This window comes from Oncorhynchus kisutch, linkage group LG7, assembly GCF_002021735.2.
Source record: "Oncorhynchus kisutch isolate 150728-3 linkage group LG7, Okis_V2, whole genome shotgun sequence".
NCBI lineage: Eukaryota > Metazoa > Chordata > Actinopteri > Salmoniformes > Salmonidae > Oncorhynchus > Oncorhynchus kisutch.
In genome coordinates this window covers 48441982-48460945 of record NC_034180.2, presented here as the reverse complement: position 1 = coordinate 48460945, position 18964 = coordinate 48441982, and the positions used below count along the sequence as shown (strand labels likewise).

General features: G+C 46.4%; 2 protein-coding genes across 4 annotated transcripts in view; one reads left to right on the top strand and one right to left on the bottom strand.

Annotated features, from left to right (window-relative positions):
• Window positions 1-15726, bottom strand: part of dync1h1 (dynein, cytoplasmic 1, heavy chain 1) — a 45696-nt gene extending 29970 nt beyond the window's left edge. For both annotated transcript variants that reach the window (XM_020488358.2, XM_031829212.1), the window contains exons 1-26: window positions 15359-15726; window positions 12972-13059; window positions 12315-12488; window positions 11938-12193; window positions 11478-11664; window positions 10972-11243; window positions 10211-10438; window positions 8903-9979; window positions 8572-8751; window positions 8099-8248; window positions 7838-7984; window positions 7510-7650; window positions 7068-7244; window positions 6826-6936; window positions 6531-6650; window positions 5906-6145; window positions 5596-5751; window positions 5222-5335; window positions 4997-5107; window positions 4545-4754; window positions 4197-4343; window positions 3750-3916; window positions 3140-3313; window positions 1268-1622; window positions 794-988; window positions 282-564 (exon numbers count right to left, since the gene is read on the bottom strand). In XM_020488358.2, the coding sequence (XP_020343947.2) occupies window positions 282-564; window positions 794-988; window positions 1268-1622; window positions 3140-3313; window positions 3750-3916; window positions 4197-4343; window positions 4545-4754; window positions 4997-5107; window positions 5222-5335; window positions 5596-5751; window positions 5906-6145; window positions 6531-6650; window positions 6826-6936; window positions 7068-7244; window positions 7510-7650; window positions 7838-7984; window positions 8099-8248; window positions 8572-8751; window positions 8903-9979; window positions 10211-10438; window positions 10972-11243; window positions 11478-11664; window positions 11938-12193; window positions 12315-12488; window positions 12972-13059; window positions 15359-15611 (5713 nt within the window). In that variant the 5' untranslated portion in view covers window positions 15612-15726. The remainder of the gene's footprint in view (window positions 1-281; window positions 565-793; window positions 989-1267; window positions 1623-3139; window positions 3314-3749; window positions 3917-4196; window positions 4344-4544; window positions 4755-4996; window positions 5108-5221; window positions 5336-5595; window positions 5752-5905; window positions 6146-6530; window positions 6651-6825; window positions 6937-7067; window positions 7245-7509; window positions 7651-7837; window positions 7985-8098; window positions 8249-8571; window positions 8752-8902; window positions 9980-10210; window positions 10439-10971; window positions 11244-11477; window positions 11665-11937; window positions 12194-12314; window positions 12489-12971; window positions 13060-15358) is intronic.
• A 659-nt stretch (window positions 15727-16385) lies between these two features.
• ppp2r5ca (protein phosphatase 2, regulatory subunit B', gamma a) overlaps window positions 16386-18964 on the top strand; it is a 55624-nt gene continuing 53045 nt past the window's right edge. The window contains exon 1 of one of the 2 annotated variants that reach the window (XM_020488353.2): window positions 16386-16598. In XM_020488353.2, coding sequence (XP_020343942.1) covers window positions 16572-16598 — 27 coding nt within the window. In that variant the 5' untranslated portion in view covers window positions 16386-16571. The remainder of the gene's footprint in view (window positions 16599-18964) is intronic. The other variant, XM_020488354.2, reaches the window with a different exon arrangement.

Sequence of the window (18964 nt, the reverse complement as noted above, 5' to 3'; positions counted from 1 at the left end):
ACTTTCAGAATTTAAACTGTCTACTTTATTGGCTATGTAGAGTCTAGAGCAGGCCTGGGCAATTCCAGTCCTCAGGGGCCTGATTGGTGTCACTTTCCCCCCCCATCCCTAACAAACACACCTGATTTAAACTAACTACATGTTTAACTGAAGATCGTGATTAGTTGATTATTGGAGTCAGGTGTGTTAGCTGGGGCAAAAGTGTGACAGCAATCAGGCCCCTGAGGACTGGAGTTGCCCAGGCCTCGTCTAGAGAGTGGCATGCAGTTCTTGGAGCGTACCAAAGGGAGCTCCACCGAACCTGGCCTCCAGGGCCTGGGTCATGGTCAGGTAGCAGCGGTCAGTCAGCGGAGTCTGGACCAGCTTGTCCTGGACTCCGAGGTACTCAAAGCCATAGTTGAACTTGGCGTTGGCCATCTGGATGGACAGCTGCTGCAGCACATCTGTCTGCTTGGGGTCAAAGTAAAAGCGCATCTGGCTGAGCCACTCAAACGACTTGGGGTTGTCGACCTTGTTTTTGATCAGTTGCCTGGTCACGTCCCTCTGGTGGACCAGCTCAGTGATCTATAGGAAAGGAGCACAAACAGTTTACTTTATCATCCGTTTGGATAGTGGGACTATACTTCTAAATGCTTAGAATTGGACTGACAGAAAAGCTTGATGCCAAAGTCTGTGCATTTAACAATTAATCATCTTTAAAATCTTATTTGGAGGACGCTCTTCTCAAAAGCTACACCCATTCTTCCAAACCAACTTGTCCAGAATGTCTGCCGATGTGTCATCTCCCACTCACCAGGTGTTCCAGCTTCCTCCTGCGGAGTGGAGGCTGCTCCATCAGCACGGTGTCGGCCAGCACGTTCAGGGTGGCCTCCACATTGGTCAGCACGCTCGACATGGGCGACATGTCCCCGCCACCCGAGATGGTGGTCAGAGCGGCATCCACTTTCTCAGACCAGTCGATCTGAGCAGACAGCACTACCAGCTGAGCCTGGAGTTAGTAGAGAAAGAGAGAGAGAGGTTTTTCAATATGTTTAATTGGTTTCAAGATCTTTGTGGGCATTACAGGTCAGACTACAATTTTCATGGATATTCTTTCGGGGCTACTGACCGGATTACTATCGGTTAACCACTGTGACAAATATTTTTCTGAAAAGGGCTATGTTGATAAAATTGATTGATTGTGGCCAATTTCTGTTGTGTCATTGCCGACTCAACATGATCATGGCTGACTGCTGGATGAACAATAGCCCACTGCGATGTTCCGTACCTGGTATCGGTCGATCCAATCGATGTATTTATCGAGTTCGATGGAGTTGCCCTTGTTGAACGCGCCCACCTCTGTGACCGACTCGGCCAGCAGCTTGGCCAGCGTGACCCGCATCTCCTTCTCCACCAGGGTCAGCCAGTCGTTGATCTTGGGGTGCTCTAGGAGGTCCACGGGGGTCTTGTAGAAGATCTCCTCGCCCTCACGGGATGAGATGCCCAGCACCACCGTGTTTTCCTCATTCAGCAGGATGCTGGAGACGCCGGCGAACATCTTCTTGAAGTGCTTCTGTAGCTTGGCAACGTTCTTGCTGTTTCCGATGATCTCCAGTAAGTCTTCATCACCAACGAAGTAGAACCTGGTAAACATAAATGAACATCCTGAATGTGTTGACCCTCAGTCACTTTACAGTGTGCATACAGGACTAAATGACCATACTAAATGAACATCCTGAATGTGTTGACCCTCAGTCACTTTACAGTGTGCATACAGGACTAAATGACCATACTAAATGAACATCCTGAATGTGTTGACCCTCAGTCACTTTACAGTGTGCATACAGGACTAAATGACCATACTAAATGAACATCCTGAATGTGTTGACCCTCAGTCACTTTACAGTGTGCATACAGGACTAAATGACCATACTAAATAAACATCCTGAATGTGTTGACCCTCAGTCACTTTACAGTGTGCATACAGGACTAAATGACCATACTAAATAAACATCCTGAATGTGTTGACCCTCAGTCACTTTACAGTGTGCATACAGGACTAAATGACCATACTAAATGAACAGCAACTACTAATTTCTTCAATGGGGGGCTAAATATTACAGATTAAAAAGCTAAGCTTTGCTTAGCCTGCTAAGATATATTAAGATATATATATATATATATACACACACACACACACAATCAAATAAATATATAATTTTATTTAAAAATAGTAAGAGTCAACGATACTTTATAGCTATAATATAGCTAACGTTAGCCAGCTAATGAGAAGCTGATCGCCGCTGGATGCTTTCACGTTTAGTTTGTCTGGGTTTGTTGTTGTTAGCTAGCACATGGACAAGCAGTACTGCAGTAGTCGGACATGACACAAATAACCAACACAGGTGGATCCGTCATTTATTTTTGCACTACACAAACATTTACAAGAAAAGTCGGCCCTCAAATGCTAGCTAACGTTAGCTTGCGAATCAGAGTTGAAAAATGCTGGCTAGCAAATGTGAGATAGCAGGGATTTTAGTGAGCTATCAAACCTGTCTGGTGTGTTGTTTGCCTGCCAGCTAGTAGCCAGTGACATGAGAAGCAAAGTTGGGCATTCAGCTAGCTAGCCTGTTATGTAGGCGACGAAGCTAAACATTTGGCTAGCAAACTAAACATTTGGCTAGCTGGCGTCGGGAGTATAAGGTAACTTTAGTTACAGCGTGGTGAGCGTTAATGTAATTATTTCTTCAACATTGCTAGCAAGTTTATTAAGCTAGTTGTTGCGAAAGGACTGCAAAATGTTTTAGTTTTCTAGCTAGCACCATTAGCAAAGCTGGCTGCACAGTCATATTGGCTAGCTAGCAACATTACATAATTTCTCTAACCAAGGTAGTGGAAACGCAATTCGAGCTAGCCCACCAAGGCCAGCCCAACCCAGGGTTGACTTTAAAGTGCGAAGCTTTTGATACGGCCATGTTTTTTCAGAATTCAAACCAAGAGGTACGCTACAACAGGACTTGCTCTTGGTTTGAGCCATTTCTATTGAGAAAAGACCCTACACTTTAGACCGGATATAGGATTTCCCAGATTTTCCCAAAAACGGAAATGAGAGACAGGCCTATGGCAGATGCCACTATTAGAGACATGGATAACATCTTACCTGGGGAATGAGGACCTCTCCCTCTCCAGGTACTCTCCCAGAGCCTTCTGGATCTTTCCCAGCAGGTCGGCCAGCCTCTCCAGAGACCTCTGCACCCCCTGGATGTTCAGCACGTCCATCACCAAAGGAGACTTGGTTACCTTCTTCATCAGAGCCAGGAACTCTGTGCTGATGCTATATGGGAGAGAGAAATAAAAGGTTGAGCAATGTTATCTTGGGGTGGCAGGTAGCCTGGCGGGTAGGAGCGTTGGGCCAGTAACCGAAAGGTTGCTGGATCGAATCCCTGAGCTGACAAAGTAAAAATCTGTTGTTCGGCCCCAGAGCAAAGCGCAGTTGCCGATGAAGTTGATGTCAATTAAAGTAACTCCGCCACACCTCTGATTCAGAGGGATTGGGTTAAACGCAGAAGACACATTTCAGTTGAACTGACTAGGTATCCCCTTTCCCCTAAAAGCTTACCAAGATCTTTACCAAGTCCTCCTTACCACAGACAAGGTTCTTTGGCCTATTCCCCATCTTAGGTGACAAGGGGGAACCACAAATATTTCCTTGATTCAGTCACAAAATGTATCGGAGGAGAAGATCAGAAGAGAAGAACTACGGATCTTACCTCGAGAACCTCTGGGTCTCCACAGGCAGCAGGTGTTTGATGTCAGCACTGCCAGTGAAGATGCCTTCCAGGTAGACCCAGCGGCGCTGGACATCGATCCACACGTCAAACAAGGCCATGATCCGGTTCAGCTTGTCCTCCCAGCTCATAGCATCTTCCTCAAACACCTGATGGCACACAGAAGGAACCATTAAAGCCTCATGGAGACTAAGACCGTACCATGTAAACTGTGTGTTCTTATAATATCCGACAAGAACCAGAGACCGAGTTAAGACAGGAACTCGAGATCCAGACCAAGACCAGTCCAGATCCCTTGAGATCCAGGCCCAACCTCTTAAGAAACCAGATCCCATCACGAGACCAAGACTGCATTTATATGATGTAAAGACGACAAGATCAAGAGTACATCTCTGGCAAGAACCCTTTTGAATTTAAAAGTCCACCGACCTTGTAGTAAGGTGACAGCTTCATGGCCGACACGCTGTTGATGTGCTCCTTGACCTTGTTGAAGAGGTCGTCCCAGCCGCGGATCAGACGGCACTTGTTCTGGTAGTTGATCAGGTCCAGCTCATAGGCGTTCCAGACCTCACGGATCTGTCCCGGACCAATGGAAAAATACATCAATATTGCCACTTACTGTCTCATAGACATGACTTGATCACCAATTGGTCGAAAGGTGCACTAATATTGCACTCTCTATGGACATACTTGACTACCCAGATTTTAAATCCTTTATCATTTTGGTAATTGCGCTGCAGGGAACAAACATTTGTTTAAGTGGAATGTTGTAGTTACCTGTTTGAGGAACTCCTCCAGGGCCATCTCTCCCTGGGCCACCAGCAGCACGTCTCTCACCACCATCTCGTTCCTCTGCAGGTCCACATCCCAGATCTGACCCAGAGTCAGCTCCGACAGCACCCAGTTCACGTGCAGACGCTTCATCAACTGCTTCCAGTGGCGATCCTTCAGGGCCTCCGACTTCAGCTCGATCACCAGCATGTTGATCTGAGTGACGAGACAAAAAGGACCGTTTAGTGTTAGGATAGGAAACTTGATTCAGGTATATTGTAGACGCGATCAGGATGTTATTCAACATTAACAAGTACAACGTTTTTGTCCAAGCTTTTCCCATCCAAGAGGAATGTCAACCAGACATGGTTCAATCTTTTGTCTCAAGGAACTACTTTTCAATTGCAACAATGCAATGTCTAGTTTCGACTAGTACCGAGGGAAATACAGGGTCTCACCTTCATGTAACTCTTGAGAAGCCTCTGGACGTGCTCGTAGGACGCATACTGCCTCAGTCGAGCTGGGAAGTTCTTCAGCTCATTTAGCAGGCCGTCTAAACTCTGACGCAGCTACAACATTTTGAAATACAGATACACATTACACTAACAGACTTGGCCCAATAGATGGGCCCAAAACAGACATGGTCCACAGTGTCCTTGAACACAAAGACAAATTAATCTTACCTTGCGTGGTTGAACAGAGACCCAGGGCTGCTCCTTGGCCTGGTCAATCTGCTCCCACACCTTGGACAGCTCTGACCACACCCCCTTCAGGTCCTGCAGCTCCTCCAGAGCCACCTACAGCACATAGAAACAGATCAAACTTTAGCACCACAGAGGAGCATGAGGACATCTTACTGGGAAGTGACATGTTTGTATCGACAGATATACCAAGACTCCAGGCACAATGAGGCAAGGGGAACAACGATGTCATATGCCGAGTTGCTCTTGCACGGACTAATGAACAGTCCAAAATGCAGTAGCGGTTGGCTGCAGATACCATAGTGCTTAAAAGATAACACCTCTAGTTTAAAAAGACAGAGGTGTGACAATCATACCTGGACTCTCTCTTCGCTGCCGCTCAGCAGGCCAGTGTCGGTCAGCTCCAAGGCCTCTTTGGCTCGGGAACACTTATCCCGATCATCCTTCAGCCGGCCAAACTTTCCCTCGTAGATGGTGAGAGACTGGAGGGCCTCCTCTGGACGCAGGGCCCCCTATGGAACAACAGATCTAGGATCAGCTTATACCCTCACCAAAATTCCAAGTGCAAAACTCATGAAAGATTTATGCAAAGATCAAATTAAACAAAACCCTCCTTTACACATCAATCTTTCAAACAAAAATGTATCTTAAATAATTTTATCTTACAGCCACCGGTTTGGTCTTCTCCCAGTCCGCAAGGAGATCGATGGTGCGACCCTCCACAGCTTTGTCTTCCTGGACGATCTTCATCTGCAAGTTGGCCACTTGCTGCTGGATGGCCGTGTCCTTGCGCTTCATGATGTCGCTGAAGGCACCCCACTCGCCCTCGATGTTGTCGATGTACAGCCACGATGGCGGGAACTGGAAGCGCTGCTTCTCGAGAAGCCGCTGACCGTTGCGGAAAAGCTGCGAAGAAAGAAGTCAGGATTTTAAAGATCCATCAATCTTTTCATTTAAAAAAAATCTAATCAAATGTACTCATCACATACAGTTAACAGCAGGAAAAAAAAAAAAAGGGCAGTGAAATACTTGTGCTAGCGCCATCAACAACGCAGTACATTAATCAATACTTTCAATTTTAAAAATGACAAGTATTAGAAGTAATAGAAGAGGGAGATGCGTAATAGTAATGGAATGTATTTAAACATAGAAAGTGGGTAGTGGAATCAATAGTGTATAATCGAACAGCAGCATTGACTGCGCGTGCTTGTGTACGAGTTCTCACCTATGACAACGATTTGAGGTCACAGCTTGTGAGGATCGTATGAAAAATCATTTAGACGGTACTTACATCCACGTTCTTCTCAAACTGCTTGATCTTGCGTTTGAGCGTCTGGACATAGGTGATGAAGGTCACAGCGTCCGAAGTGCTGGCGGTGTCCACTGAGTGCTGCTCCAGCTCTTGGCGGGACTGTGGTGGGACAGATGAAGGACAGGGGAGTTGAAATCAGATAGAGACAAATAGTCTGCTCCAACAACCACACTAACATGCCACTTAGAATGAAGCAATGTATTGGGCATGCATTCTAAGTTTCATGCTAGTTATGACAATGAAACCAGTTTCTCTTGGCAGAGAGGGGGCTTACCTTGGAGATCTGGGAGTGGAAGTCCTGCATGTTGTTGCCCAGCATCTGGCCGAACCTGCTGAGAACCTCTTTGTGCCAGGAGTCATACTTCAGGTTCACCTTGGACTGGACCTGGAGTTGAACAAAGTATATAACCAATCCGCATCACCACACTTCTAGGCAACAATGCATCTCACCAGCGCACAACTGAACAGAACAACAGAAATTGCTCTACTCTATTGCTGAATCGTCAGTCTCTTTACCTTGCCATAGTCAATGACCACAGGCCCAAACTCCTTCTTGGTCTCAGCGTTGTCGAAGGTCCCCCTGGCTTTGCGGATCTGGACCAACAGGGCCTGCCACTTGGTCAGATCCTCCCCCAGGCGGTTGTAGATGTTCTCTGCCTGCATGTCCCACAGGCATTGGTACTGCAGCCACACCTACACAACAGAGACACATGGGTGAGTGACAGAACCAATAGCTGAAGTGAACTCCATCTTGGGATTAATCTCAATAATCATTATTTGCTTCTTGTGCTCAAAAGACATTGGAGGACAAGGTACAAGGGGAGGAACCAAGGACACAAAAAAAGACAATTGAGAAAAAGATCCAGTATAATTTCTGGGTGTTTCAAATAGCTAGCTAAATCTGGACACATACAGAAATGTTAAGGACACCAATACATCAACACGATTGATTGCATACCTTGACGTACTGCTCCACCTCGTTGACGTTGTCCTTGACCGAGTTGTAAGCCTCCTCCAGGGCAGCTGGGCCATCTGGCATTCTTGTCAGTGCGTTCCTGTAGAACTTCTCCTCCTCAGACAGCTCATAGTGGACGCCCACCTAGTGGCCAGGACACCAATACATCAACTATAGCAACCTATACCAAAACATCCCATGTACTTGTACCCAGCATGCTAGAGAGGCTAGCTTGATGATATCACGGAATTCAATACTAACTTGCTAAAGCAGTTAGCTAGGTGATGGCAATGAATTGAATATATAAAAGTGCTCTGCATGGCCTCCAGACCTGGTATCTCTGGCTCTGGATCCTGGGCAGAGAGAGGATGACCATCTTCCAGGCAAACATCTCCTGGTAGAGCTTGTAGCGACAGTCTTCAATGGGCGGGTTTAGGTAGATCACTTGGTTGGTGATCCTCAGCTCATGTACAACGTTCTTTCACAAGTAGAAAAAAAAAAAGTTTCATAAACTGCAATTTGTGCCTTTGGGACTTTTTCTTAGTTATATTCTCATCAAATCAATCCTCCTACTGCAGTCTTGGACCCTTACCTTGATCTTGGGCTCTCCGCCAGGCTTGTGGCTGACTTGAGGGGCCTCTGTGTCCATGTCCACATCAGCCTTGTCCTCCATCTGACCCCGGAGAACCTGGGTCCAGGCCCTGAGCCCAGCCTGCAGACGCACCCCGAGGATCCTTTCAATCTACACAAAGGGAAAATAACATTTGTAATGAATATTGATTCAATAAACCACTTTTTTTTTTCATTTTCTACCAGAATAGGGACCAACAGCAACAGAATATGTGCTGGTATTTGTGGGCCCTACTGGTCATGTTCCAGGACAACTATCCGGCTCAAAGGACCATGAAAAAGAGTGCCAACTTGTAATTGGAGTACTCAGAGGGAAGTGCAGTTTTAAATAGGAATAGGAATTTCCTCAGGAATGTGAACAGTAGGACACAGGGTAAGAGCCTCAAGACAACACAGAAAGTACACTAGAGAGTGTTGTAAGGGTTTTGCACAGACCTCTATGTCCAGCTTGTTGACCCAGATGGGTAAGTTAGAATAGGAGTGCAGGTTGAGGTCATCCACAGCTTTCTGCACGCGGTTGAGGATCTCTGTGAAGGTCTTGTGTTCGTACATGCAGGTCTCGAGAGAGCGCACTTCAAGGTCGATCTTCTCCTCGATGAGCAGGAGGTCGTCCACCTGGAAAACAAAATACATGAATATCATACATTCATTCAGGGCAGAATCCGAACATACGATCTTCAAGTGCGGAATGCAAGTCTTGCAACTGCACACTTAAAATAACAATTGCCAGGTGAGATCCAACCTTATGGTTACAAAAAACACTGACCTTCTCCTGGAAGTTGAAGACTGTCTCGGCCAGGCGCTGGACGTAGGGGTCCAGTTTGTAGGACTCCCAGACCAGGGCAATGCCCTCTGTGACCAGAGCCTGCACTTCCTTCTTGAGGCCAGCCACCAGCAGCGAGATGGAGATGCGCTCCTCCACCTTCTCGCAGGTGCGCTCGTATGTGCGCACGCTCTCGATCAGGGAGATGGCGAATGGATAGAGCTGGTTGGCCTGGTGTGCCTTGTTGACGATGGCAAGCGGCACACGGAAGCTCAGCCACTTGAGGTTGCGCACCTCCTTAGACAGCGTGATGATCTCGGGCAAGAAGTTGACCTTGAGCTTCAGCATGTTTCCTGTGCGACCGCGGGCCCGGCTGGTCTCAATGGTGAAGATGCGGCCCGACACGCCCAGGTTGCGCTGCTGCACCTTGCGTGCCCAATCGTCAAAGATCTCCTGGGTGTTGAGCTTGGCGCGGAAGCTGTCGCCATCCTGCTTCAACTTGAGGCCCTCCACGTGGTTCTCCCAGCCTTTGCCCAGCACGTCTTCCACACGCTTCATGTAGGCGGTCAGCTGCCGGTCAATCTGCTTGGCCCAGATGATGGAGCCCGACACAGGTGGCAGGTCACGCACGTGGCTCATCTTGCATGATTGGCTCTGTGGGTACTGCACCTTGAACTTGTCGTGCAGTGACTCAATGTCATCTTTGACGCGCTGGATGAGCTGCGTCTGGTACTCGCGGATGGCGCCGCGGATGTGGGGGCGCACGAACAGCGCGTTGAAACGTGAGAAGATACGGAACATCTCGTTGGCATTCTTGGCCGTTCCCAGCTGGTCACGGAGGCGGGCGGTGATGCGGGTCTCCACGCGGTCAATGCGCTCGTCGTAACGCTTCATTGCCGCCTCCCAGGCCTCCATGCCCTCCTTGGACACATCCAAGCCGTCAACCTCCTTAACGTTCTCATAGGCCAGGTTCACCTCCTCAATAGCGTTGGCGTCCGCAGCGTCGAACAGCACCTCCGCCACCTTCATCTCAGTGGGCTCCACCGCCTCGCCTGGGGCATGCTGGGGCACCGCAGACACCTTGACAAGACATAGTGAGAAAGAAAACCTTTTAGCAATGACGTATGATATTACCACTTAGAAACCAGCAAGGGCAACTCTTGACCAAAACTGCAAGTCATTGTGGGGGGGGAATGTATGCTCAATAGAGAATCTCCATCAAAAGTGGTTACTCCAGATATAAACTTAATCTGGGCCCATAATACCAACCCTCGGGGGCACTAACCATTGACAAATCTGTCTCTTTCTTACCTGAGGCCTGAGTACACGAACGATGACGGCCCTCAGCTGCTCGTGCTGCCTGCGGAAGCGCCTCATGTGGTCGAGACGGGCCTGGAGCTTGCGGTGGGCTGGGCTCAGGCGCCACACCATCTTCAGGTTTTCCTCCCTCTTCCTCTTCACGATGTCTCTCAGCAAGACCTGGAGCTTCTCATATTCATCCTCCCAGGTCTGGAAGACCTCGAAGCACGCTACCATCACCTACAATGGGATAGAAATAAGTATCAACTAAATGCTACTATCAACTAAGTAATGTCAATACAACAATATAGAAGAGTATAGGAATGTATAGATGGGTTTGTTGACAACGACACAAAAACCATATGCACCCATCCATGGGGCATAAGTCAGTGTGTTGTTGTGAATCTGGATGGCCAGATTTCTAGCAAGAACGACAAGAAACTGCCGTGTGGGGAATCGTAAATAGCTCATTTAATCTTGTTATTGGTACCATGTCTTGTTTTGACTGATGTCATGTCAATGCTAATATGGCTAAAATTCGCTTGCTAGCTAGCCAACCAACTACTAACAATGTATTTGAAAGACAAGTGGTCAATGTGTAAACGTATTCATGTTATCAAAAAAACATTGGGAGACGAAATATAGCTTACATGTTGTCAACAAGCTACGCTAACTCTGTCCGTTTGACCCCATAGTTGCACACGTCTCGGTTTTCTTGCCAAACAACCAACTCGTCTATGGAGTATTTGTCACAGCTGCCACTGTAGACTCACCTTTTCAAACTCCTCATAGGCCACGTGCATGAGCTTCCTGGTGCCCAGCACTTTGAGGAGCTGGGAGCTGAGGTCTCGGGAGATGGCCTCCACCAGCCGCAGGGCTCGCTGAATGGGGTACTTGGTGTTACGGATTTTCCTTAGGTGGGTGAAGATGGCCACCAGCGCCTGGCGGATCTTATCCAGCTCAGTGGCTGACAGCAGGTCGTTCAGGGGGAAGTCCTTCATCAGGGGGTTGTAGTCGTTGACCGTCTCCACTGCCTGCTTCAGACCTGGGAAAAATATTCAAGTCGTTAAGTCTAATAAAATGATGGCACGTTCTAAACATAGAATTAGAATACAATAGGATCTCCATGGTTCTAAAGTAGTGATGTCAATCAAAGTGGAAAATGTATATTGACCGGAGGTTTGAGTGACAAGTCCTCAAACAAATAAAAGAAAAAGGTTCCTTGTAATATCCAATTCATAAAGAGGTATTGGGGCTTGTTTCATCAAACAAAACTCACCGGTGTCAGTGTCAAAGCTGACGGTGGCGTGGAAGCGCTTGCCGTGCTTTAGGATGTCCAGAGTGAGCAGCACTTCGGGGCTCTCCCTCTTCTCCTGGATGCGGTTCAGGGCGCGCTCCAGGTTCAACCAGAAACTGATCTCCTGCAGTGCCGTCCCAGAGGCCGGGTCACGGTCCAGCTTGGTCACCTGACAGGAAGAGGAGAGTATTCAAAAAACAACCATTCAGACTAGCCGGAGAACACAAAAACCACAGTAAGAGATGCCAAATGCAACCAGCAAGCCATGGTCATGTTCAGTCGGTGGCAAGCAGTTCAAAATGGAGTGAAGCGGGGGAGGTACTAACTTAACTTGTTCAATATAAACTTTATTTTTCTTTGTAAAATGTTTTGCTTGGATGGCCTGCTACTGAACACTACCTGGCATCCAATTTCTCAGACAAGTCATTGTTTCTACCCTCACCTTCTGGATTTCCCGGATCCAACGGTTGACCCCCGACTGCAGCTGGTTGAGGAAGGTGGGGTCCTCCACCTTGTCGCCAAAGTCAGTGACCTTGGGCTTCTCACCACGTTCGTAGCACGCCTTGGCGATGTTGAGGATGATGGGGTGGATGATAAGGCTGATCTCTGGGATTTCGATGTTCTGCTGCAGGTGAAGCAGGCCCATCTCCAGCTCTGCAATCTTCTTCTCCACAGAGGGAGCCATCTTGTCGCCATCCCTGGACCAGGACAAAATGGAGCCATTATTAACCCACTGGGTATAAACGAGATGCGCAAAATATGAAAGCAAAGTACAGTTTTACAAATCTATCATGATAGTCCACTTAATTCCTGGTTTACCTGTCTGCCTTGCCAGATTCACGGATGTAGGACTTGAAGAAGGGAGCAACAGCATTGCTGATGAAAGAGTGCAGGGTCTCGTAGGGAGAATCCTCACTCAGAGTCAACACGCGCACCTGGGTCGATATGGGCTTGTCAGCATCAATCACTCCAGTCCTCTTGATGAAAGCCAGGCTGAAAAACAAAGTTGTAAAATGTCATAATCCACATATGAATAAACAGGGATATAGGCTAGTTGATGTAGTATTATGCAATGTTAGGAACTGTTTCACCACAGTTTGATACAGAAAGGTAACATGTAGGGCAGGCCTATCTAACTGGTAAAATAATCAGTCTAACTATCCCTAGGCCCGTCTTAAAATGGAAATCATATGCCATCACAATCTTAAAATGGATATCACTTGATGATCTTGTGGTCAAGGATGACTCAGGGCTTAAAACAGACTCAGAGACATGACATTGCCACGAGCGGCTGGGTGAACCAAAGATATTGCAGACTGCAAGACAACGCACTCAGAGTGCACGCTTCACTCTCCTACAATATGATACCTTCCCAACAACTGGGAGGGGGGAGATTAGGTTCTTGCTTCACACTCAGTTGTTGCTTAAATTCTCCCTGATACTGTCATTTACTTCCTGTATCATAAAAGTTCTTGCCTGTTGGACTTAAGCCCATAGTGGATGTCAATGTTGATGTTGTAAGAGATGCACTCCTTCTCTTCCTCTCCTTCATCCCCAACATCCTCTGAGGAGAGAAAAACAAGAATTTGTCCTGGGATATAAACATTGAGCTGTTATTTTACCTGAAATGCACAAGGTCCTCTACTCCTCCAATTAATCCACACTTAAAATGGTCAACCAAATTGTTCCTTGTCATCTCTTCCTTCCAGGCCTTTTCTTCTCTTGACTTTATATTGGGATTGGCAACTTTCATAAATTAGGTGCATTATCGCCGCTGACCTCATTCGTCTTTCAGTCACCCACGTGGGTATAACCAATGAGGAAATGGCACGTGGGTACCTGCTTTTATTAACCAATGAGTAGATGGGATAGGCAGGACTTGCAGCGCAATCTGCATCAGAAATATAACTGATTTCTATTTTTAGCCCTTGGCAAAGCAGATGCTCGTTGGCACGCGCGAGCAGTGTGGGTGCAATAATAGAATAACATAGATTTCTGAATTTATTTTTGCAGCGCACGCGACACGAGCAGTGTTGTCAGCCTGTTACCGGGGGTGAAATGTTTTCCATACACATAGCTACGTTAAGCCTACTTGGACGCCGGGTCCTCACATCTCCCACACTTAATAACCTGAAGCCACAGCACAGGGTTCTTCTCGCAAGGTCTTTTTCCTTACATGGGAGCATTGTGAACTGTAGGCAGATTTTTTAAATACCTGGTTACATGTACATTGAACACAGCAGATTTTCGGCATGCTTTGCAATTTCTGTATAACAAAAAAAAAAAAAAAAAACATTACAAAACAAAAATGTTGACAATTGGGGTCAATGGGAAAGAATATCCCCCCCAATATGTTGGCGTGGTCGAGGCAAATTCCTTCTGATGAGGTCTATATGGACTAAGGGTACACGTAGGCCTATAGCCTATTATTTGCCGTTTGGTTTGGAATTTTCTGACTGCACAATTGATTTTGCATACACTCTGGTCAAGTAAAGCAGAAACATATAAAGTTTGTTTAAACTTCCAATTTGATTAGTCCATATTGCAATTGTTTGTTCCCCCTCTCATTACTACTATTGTTACTTATTTAGGTGGCTATTGGCAAACAACTGAAATGGAAATACGTTAGGCAAATATATTCATTTGATGGTTGATCATGAAAGAGTTGGCTATGCCTAGGCCAACAAGTCATATTCAAATCGAATGGCGATTGAGAAATTAAGATTGTAAAACAATAACCAAGACAACTAAATTGAAAAGGCCCATGATCATCCGACATGGGGGGAGGGGGATGTCAGGCGCTGACATCTCTCCGCTCTCATTACAATATTTTTATTTAACTAGTTAAGTCACGGTTCTCTTGCATTATGTTAATAGTCTAACTAAAACACACATGTGGTGCTCTGCCAGACTTCGGAGGTGCAGTCAAGTTCAAATATGTTGATGACATCGCGATGTTTTCACCATCGACGATGGCTGTCAAACGTAGTCGATAGATGACGCCTTCGTAAAATTGTCTATCGCCGATGGCTGTCAAACCTAGTCGATAGGCAATTTTACGAATGCGTCATCTATCGACGATGGCTGTCAAACCTAGTCGATAGATGATACATTCGTAAAATCGCCCAACCCTACTGAGCGCATGACACTGCTTTCAGAGATGACTCAAATCTTTTGTGCTCCCCTCCCTGCAATGTGAGGTCACTCACTGCTGCTAGAGATAAAAATCTGCATTGCAGCATTCATACAAATATTCACTTTCTGTCTGTGCATCCCAACCAAGCCTACAGAAAACAATCAAAGTCCATTACTCGAATGGAGACATTTCTACTCCTCATCACTGTAGCCAGATAACTATATGATCAGCACAGATAACTATCTAATTTCCTTAGTTAAGTGTGCCACGCCTAGATGATAAAAGGAATATAGACGTGCGTGTGTGACTGAAATGGCATTTCTATCTGGCACAGTGGTCTAGGACTAACAGGAGCCTGATTTTCACATGATCCTATAGCTGAGGGCAAAACTATAGAACAACGGAGCCGTTCATTGAACCGCGCATCCACTGTTAGCGTTATCTGCTTTTGGCAGTCAAGACTGCCTTGTATTTTCTATAAGATTGTACCTCTGACATTTTAACTTAGCTACGTAAACCGCCAGTAAATGTTTGGGTGAGAGGAATCCTCTGACGGATGCTGCAGCAGCATGAGTACATTTCATTTGACTGGTTAGATAACGTTAAGATGTAGCCTACGAAGGTGCAGTCTATTAGCTAGCAATTTTTTTTTTTAACAATTAGCTAGCAATTTCTTAAACGAACTATCTAGTTAGTTAACTAACTACCTTAGTTTAATCAGACTGACCTTTGAGTGTGCTTCTCTCAACCAGAATGGTGTGAATTTGGGGGTCCGAAAGAAACTTCCTCATTTGCTCTATGGAGCTCTTCTCTTCTAGGGCGGTTTCCAAGGAGGCCGGAGCATCGCCGCCATCTTCCAGGAGCAGAGGGACAAGTTTACGAATATGCTTCTGCAGCACCGCGGCATCAGCAACCGTTTGTACGGCAGTAGACACCTCCATGGTGCCGGAGCTATCGTCGCCCCCGCCACCGTCCGACATTTTCCGAAATAACGACCAACAGTCGGTCGTAGACTGAACAAAGAAACGTCTGGTGAAACCACATCAACTGGTAACGTGTCAATGCGGAGGTACATTCGCTACCCTTCAGACGTATTCATGCAGGGCATGCTGGTATTTGTAGTACCAGATGACGAATTTGAAGCTTTAAGTCGAAATGTCCCATAAAACTACTACGCTACCCACAATGCAATTCAGACCGGTCTCAACTTTTGTCTGAAGGGGGGGAAATGGGAGTTGGCTGATAAACTCATATTGTTTTACTGCCTGAACTAATAGTAACCTAAACTACAGTATTACCTAACCTTTGTGGTATATTTGGAACAAGAAACAATCAGATTTTCGCGAAAATTCATGTCTCTGTGATAAAACAATCTTTGAACAAATGCGGTTTCAGAAAGAGCATTTACAAGCTAATTGTACCACTAGGGGGCGGTATTGCTATTCAAGAATGTGTCAGTCACGGAAAACATTTCAATTAAACTCTTTTAGACAGGTTTATATTTATCTAGGCACCTACTAAATCAAATGTCCTTTCTCTTACCTTCTATCTACCTACTAAATCAAATGTCCTTTCTCTTACCTTCTATTAATATATTTTGATGTGAATAAACTGAAATCCCTGTCGTTTTATGACATATTACAAATTTAGTACGGACTAGCTTGATATTATAGCCTATCACAGTCTGTCTGACACCCCTATTGAGTTGGCACACGGTCGTTAAGGATTATGACAGTGCAGTAACCATAGGCAGTGACGGTAAATGAAGTGGAGAGCTGTGTGGATGGATTTTAAAGTCACATGACCGAAGTCAACGACTCAAACCTCCATGGACGAAAACAGAGGTGTGGGCTACTTTTGTCACACGGAGGGATCAGAGGCATTGAGGGAGCGAACGGAGTTTTCAGAAGGACGGGGGGGCACCGACTCCTCGCCTAAAAATGCCGAATAAAGGGAAAAAATATAAGGTGAGTAGGCTAGATGTAAAGATATTATTGAATAACAAAACTGTTAGGATTCATAGGTGAAATAGCCTAATTGGTTATTGAATGAGTCTCTCTCAATTCAATTAAATTCAAAGGGATCTTTATTAGCATGGGAAACATATTGCCAAAGCAAGTGAAATAGATAAACTAAAGTTAAATAAACAATCACAAATGAACAGTATAGACATTTAAATATATGCAGTGTTGTGACGATGTGGAAATAGTTAAAGTACAAAAGGGAAAATAAATACATAAATATGGGTTGTATTTACAATGGTGTGTTCTTCACTGGTTGTCAGTGGAGGAAAAGGAGCTAATTAACTCAGAAAAAAAAATTAAGGTCCCTTTTTCAGGACCCTGTCTTTCAAATATAATTCTTAAAAATCCAAATAACTTCACAGATATTTATTGTAAAAGGTTTAAACACTGTCCCATGCATTTCCCATGCTTGTTCAATGAACCATAAACAATTCATGAACATGCACCTGTGGAACGGTCGTTAAGACACTAACAGCTTATAGACAGTAGGCAATTAAGGTCAGTTATGAAAACGTAGGACACTAAAGAGGCCTTTCTAATAACTCTTAAAAACACCAAAAGAAAGATGCCCAGGGTCCCTGCTCATCTGCGTGAACGTGTCTTAGGTATGCTGCAAGTGTAACAGTATAGCTTCCGTCCCTCTCCTTGCCCCTACCTGGGCTTGAACCAGGGACCTTCTGCACATATCAACAACTGCCTCCCACAAAGCATCGTTACCCATCGCTCCACAAAACCCATGGCCCTCGCAGAGCAAGGGGAGCAACTACTTCAGGTTTCAGAGCGAGTGACATCACCCGATTGAAACGCTATTAGCGCACACCACCGCTAACTAGCTAGACATTTCACATCGGTTATACTCACCCCCCTTTTGACCTCCTCCTTTTCCGCAGCAACCAGTGATCCGGGTCAACAGCATCAATGTAACAGTTTAGCTTCCTCCCCTCCCCGGGCTCGAACCAGGAACCCTCTGCACACATCAACAACTGACACCCATGAAGCATCGTGCCACAAAAGCCACAGAGCAAGGGGAACAACAACTTCTGGTCTCAGAGCTAGGGACATCACCGAGTGAAACACTATTAGCGCGCACACCGCTAACTAGCTAGCCAGTAACCAGCATCAATGTGGCTCGGACCAGGGACCCTCTGCACACATCGACAACTGACACCCATCAAGCATTGTTACCCATCGCGCCACAAACGCTATTAGCGCGCACACCGCTAACTAGCTAGCCATTTCACATTGGTTACACAAGGAGGCATGAGGACTGCAGGTGTGGCCAGGGCAATAAATTGCAATGTCCGTACTGTGAGACGCCTAAGACAGTGCTACAGGGAGACAGGACGGACAGCTGATCGTCCTCACAATGGCAGCCCATGTATAACACCTGCACAGGATCGGTACATCCGAACATCACACCTGCGGGACAGAACCAGGATGGCAACAACAACTGCCCGAGTTACACCAGGAACCCACAATCCCTCCATCAGTGCTCAGACTGTCCGCAATAGGCTGAGAGAGGCTGGACTGAGGGCTTGTAGGCCTGTTGTAAGGCAGGTCCTCACCAGACATCACCGGCAACAACGTCGCCTATGGGCACAAACCCACCGTCACTGGACCAGACAGGACTGGCAAAAGTGCTCTTCACTGACGAGTCGCCGTTTTGTCTCACCAGGGGTGATGGTCGGATTTGTGTTCATCGTCGAAGGAATGAGCGTTACACCAAAGCCTGTACTCTGGATTGGGATCGATTTGGAGGTGGAGGGTCCGTCATGATCTGGGGCAGTGTGTCACAGCATCATCCGACTTAACTTGTTGTCATTGCAGGCAATATCAATGCTGTGCGCTACAGGGAAGACATCCTCCCTCATGTGGTACACTTCCTGTAGGCTCATCCTGACATGACCCTCCAGCATGACAATGCCACCAGCCATACTGCTCGTTCTGTGCGTGATTTCCGGCAAGACAGGAATGTCAGTGTTCTGCCATGGCCAACGAAGAGCCTGGATCTCAATCCCGTTGAGCACATCTGGGACCTGTTGGGTCGGAGGGTGAGGGCTAGGGCCATTCCCCACAGAAATGTCCGGGAACTTGCAGGTGCCTTGGTGGAAGGGTGCGGTAACATCTCACAGCAAGAACTGGCAAATCTGGTGCAGTCCATGAGGAGGAGATGCACTGCAGTACTTAATGCAGCTGGTGGCCACACCAGATACTGACTGTTACTTTTGATTTTGACCCCCCCCTTTGTTCAGGTACACATGTCTGTGGAATATGTTCAGTTTATGTCTCAGTTGTTGAATCTTATGTTC